Below are 4,184 nucleotides of genomic sequence, written 5' to 3' on the forward strand. Positions count from 1 at the left end.
TTTGTGTACTCAGATTTGGATGCTGATCAATTAGATTTGTCTAGTTTCTTTGGATGTTGATTTTTTGGATGTTGATCAATATTTTTTATAAATTATATTATTTTCATTATAGGATGTTTCATTCAAATATTGAAGCAGACATGGTTGAAAGGAAGATGCAGTTTGTCATAACTTTATCTATATGGTGTTGAAAAATAGACTATTATATGAAAAACGACAGTTCTGCGTTTAAAACGACAACATGCCATTTGGGTTATAGGACTAAAGTGTTCTCCTAAAGTGCACCAAAATGTGCTATGATTTGTGTGCCCTAAATCGCAGTCATACTTGTAACAGGATCGCATGTACTGAATGAATACACGTGATTTTTTGTATACCGTATACCTTAAATGGCACCCATTAGAGTAAAACGTCAATATGTCGTTTTGGGTCAAGGAGTCTCGAATTCATTCCAAAACTAGTGAATTAGTGTTGAAATATCTTAAAAACACTGTACGTCGAAAAATTGTAGTATAGGTTTAAACCCTATACCCTAAGCCCCATACCCTAAACCCTAAACTACAACCAATTCTCAGCATCGTATGGCCCATGTTTCATTTTGGAGGCTGAGCTCAGAGCCATACTAGATGGGCTTCTATTGGCCAGAGGACTTGGGATATCAACTATTTGGATTGAGGTAGATTCAATGCTGGCCATTCACTGCATCACAAAAGGTGGAGGACCATGGACGATTTAGGGTATTCTAAGACAAATCAGAGACTTCATTTGCCTTGACAGAGACACAGTTTTTCACATCTACAGAGAAGGTAACCAGGTTGCAGATAGGGCTGGGCAAAACCTAACCCAACCCGCTCAACCCGATCAACCCAAACCTTGGGTTGGTTTTTTAAGTTCAATTCGGGTTGGTTTGGGTTGGTTTTTTAAGTTCAATTGGGTTGGGTTGGGTTGAAAAAATATTTTTGAGGTTGGGTTGGGTTGGGTTTCGGGTTATGATTTAAACAATCGCAGTCATACTTGTAACAGGATCGCATGTACTGAATGAATACACGTGATTTTTTGTATACCGTATACCTTAAATGGCACCCATTAGAGTAAAACGTCAATATGTCGTTTTGGGTCAAGGAGTCTCGAATTCATTCCAAAACTAGTGAATTAGTGTTGAAATATCTTAAAAACACTGTACGTCGAAAAATTGTAGTATAGGTTTAAACCCTATACCCTAAAAAAAAAACCCTAAACTACAACCATACGTTTGAAACGCCCAGCTGCCGTTTTGGGTCCGGGGGTACTGATTTCATTTCGAAAGTAGCGCAACGATGTTTGCGACATGATACACGTTCGGGACACGTTGAACGTCTACATGTGCTATGATTTGCTTGCCACGCTTTCCCCTTAGGTCGTTCTTCATTGTTAAGCGGAGTGTAGTGTAGTGTAGTCGGTGGGACTATAGACAAACTCACTATAGTTCGGACAAATGCGTCGATCGTAACGACGAAATGTAATTCGAACCTTCGTCGTTCAATTTTCAAGTGCTTACGAGCTTCATTGCACCAAATGGACACGAAATAAGTAAAAACGTCGCCCATACGTTTGAAACGCCCAGCTGCCGTTTTGGGTCCAGAGCTACCGGTTTCACTCCGAAAGTAGCGGAACGATGTTTAGGACATGATACACGTCCGGGACATGTTGAACGTCTACATGTTCTATGATTTGCTTACCCCACTTTCCCCTTAGGTCGTTCTTCATTGTTAAGCGGAGTGTAGAGTAGTGTAGTCGGTGGGACTATAGACAAACTCACTATAGTTCGGACAAATGCGTCGATCGCAACGACGAAATGTAATTCGAACCTTCGTCGTTCAATTTTCAAGTGCTTACGAGCTTCATTGCACCAAATGGACACGAAATGAGTAAAAACGTCGCCCATACGTTTGAAACGCCCAACTGCCGTTTTGGGTCTAGAGGTACCGGTTTCACTCCGAAAGTAGCGGAATGATGTTTAGGACATGATACACGTCCGGGACATGTTGAACATCTACATGTGCTATGATTTGCTTGCCACACTTTCCCCTTAGGTCGTTCTTCATTGTTAAGCGGAGTGTAGTGTAGTGTAGTCGGTGGGACTATAGACAAACTCACTATAGTTCGGACAAATACGTCGATCGTAACGACGAAATGTAATTCGAACCTTCGTCGTTCAATTTTCAAGTGCTTACGAGCTTCATTGCACCAAATGGACACGAAATGAGTAAAAACGTCGCCCATACGTTTGAAACGCCCAGCTGCCGTTTTGGGTCCAGAGGTACCGGTTTCACTCCGAAAGTAGCGCATGATACACGTCCGGGACACGTTGAACGTCTACATGTGCTATGATTTGCACACTTTCCCCTTAGGTCGTTCTTCATTGTTAAGCGGAGTGTAGTGTAGTGTAGTCGGTGGGACTATAGACAAACTCACTATAGTTCGGACAAATGCGTCGATCGTAACGACGAAATGTAATTCGAACCTTCGTCGTTCAATTTTCAAGTGCTTACGAGCTTCATTGCACCAAATGGACAAGAAATGAGTAAAAACGTCGTCCATACGTTTGAAACGCCCAGATGCAGTTTTGGGTCCAGAGGTACCGGTTTCACTCCGAAAGTAGCGGAACGATGTTTAGGACATGATACACGTCCGGGACACGTTGAACATCTACATGTGCTATGATTTTCTTGCCACGCTTTCCCCTTAGGTCGTTCTTCATTGTTAAGCGGAGTGTAGTGTAGTGTAGTCGGTGGGACTATAGACAAACTCACTATAGTTCGGACAAATGCGTCGATCGTAACGACGAAATGTAATTCGAACTTTCGTCGTTCAATTTTCAAGTGCTTACGAGCTTCATTGCACCAAATGAACAAGAAATGAGTAAAAACGTCGTCCATACGTTTGAAACGCCCAGATGCAGTTTTGGGTCCAGAGGTACCGGTTTCACTCCGAAAGTAGCGGAACGATGTTTAGGACATGATACACGTCCGGGACACGTTGAACGTCTACATGTGCTATGATTTGCTTGCCACGCTTTCCCCTTAGGTCGTTCTTCATTGTTAAGCGGAGTGTAGTGTAGTGTAGTCGGTGGGACTATAGACAAACTCACTATAGTTCGGACAAATGTGTCGATCGTAACGACGAAATGTAATTCGAACCTTCGTCGTTCAATTTTCAAGTGCTTACGAGCTTCATTGCACAAATGGACACGAAATGAGTAAAAACGTCGCCCAAACGTTTGAAACGCCCAGCTGCCGTTTTGGGTCCAGAGGTACCGATTTCACTTCGAAAGTAGCGCAACGATGTTTGGGACATGATACACGTTCGGGACACGTTGAACGTCTACACGTGCTACGATTTGCATATCACACTTTCCCCTTAGGTCGTTCTTCATTATCAAGCGGAGTGTAGTGTAGTGTAGTCGGTGGGACTATAGACAAACTCACTATAATTCGGACAAATGCGTCGATCGTAACGACGAAATGTAATTCGAACCTTCGTCCTTCAATTTTCAAGTGCTTACGAGCGTCATTGCACCAAATGGACACGAAATGAGTAGAAACGTCGCCCATAAGTTTGAAACGCCCAGATGCCGTTTTGGCTAAACAAACAGTGCTGCTGTCATTTTTATCAGAATCTGACTTACAAATCTATTTTAATTGATCAAAATATATCACAATGTAAAGATTAAATAAATGATTAACATCCATCCGTCCGTAACAAACGTGAATGAACAAAAATGAACACGAAATGAGTAGACATAACACCCATACATTTAAAATGACCTGATGCCATTTTGGTCTGAACAAATTGTGATGCTGTCATATTTATCAAAAATTTGTCTGAAGTAGCTATCATACTTTGTCAGACAACTATCACAATATATCAAAAATTATCATAATCTTTTATAATTTCAAGATTATGTTAAACAAAAAATGTTCTATGCATCTGTCAACTAGTGTAGAGCATTTTTACAAGTCAGACGATTATGGCCCCTCTGGCCACACCTACTACATTTACGAGTCTTTTTTCCCTATCCTCTTGATGGAATTTGACGATTTTTTGGACGTCCACTTTGTCTTCGATTCGAAAGGGGTGGTAACACCTTTGGCTGATTGGAGATTTCCCAGTCAGCCTCATTTGCCACTGGATATATACATTCA

The 4,184-nt window shown here is 41.5% G+C and overlaps 1 protein-coding gene across 1 annotated transcript in view; it reads right to left on the minus strand.

Moving 5' to 3' along the window:
- The window catches only part of LOC111406393, a 7,652-nt gene that overhangs the window by 2,847 nt on the left and 621 nt on the right, over positions 1–4,184 (minus strand). The window contains exons 2-3 of the mRNA XM_023035825.1: positions 3,807–3,893; positions 3,668–3,671 (exon numbers count right to left, since the gene is read on the minus strand). Of these exons, the coding sequence (XP_022891593.1) occupies positions 3,668–3,671; positions 3,807–3,893 (91 nt within the window). The remainder of the gene's footprint in view (positions 1–3,667; positions 3,672–3,806; positions 3,894–4,184) is intronic.

Source organism: Olea europaea, chromosome 1 (genome assembly GCF_002742605.1).
Source record: "Olea europaea var. sylvestris chromosome 1, O_europaea_v1, whole genome shotgun sequence".
NCBI classification, from domain to species: Eukaryota; Viridiplantae; Streptophyta; class Magnoliopsida; order Lamiales; family Oleaceae; genus Olea; species Olea europaea.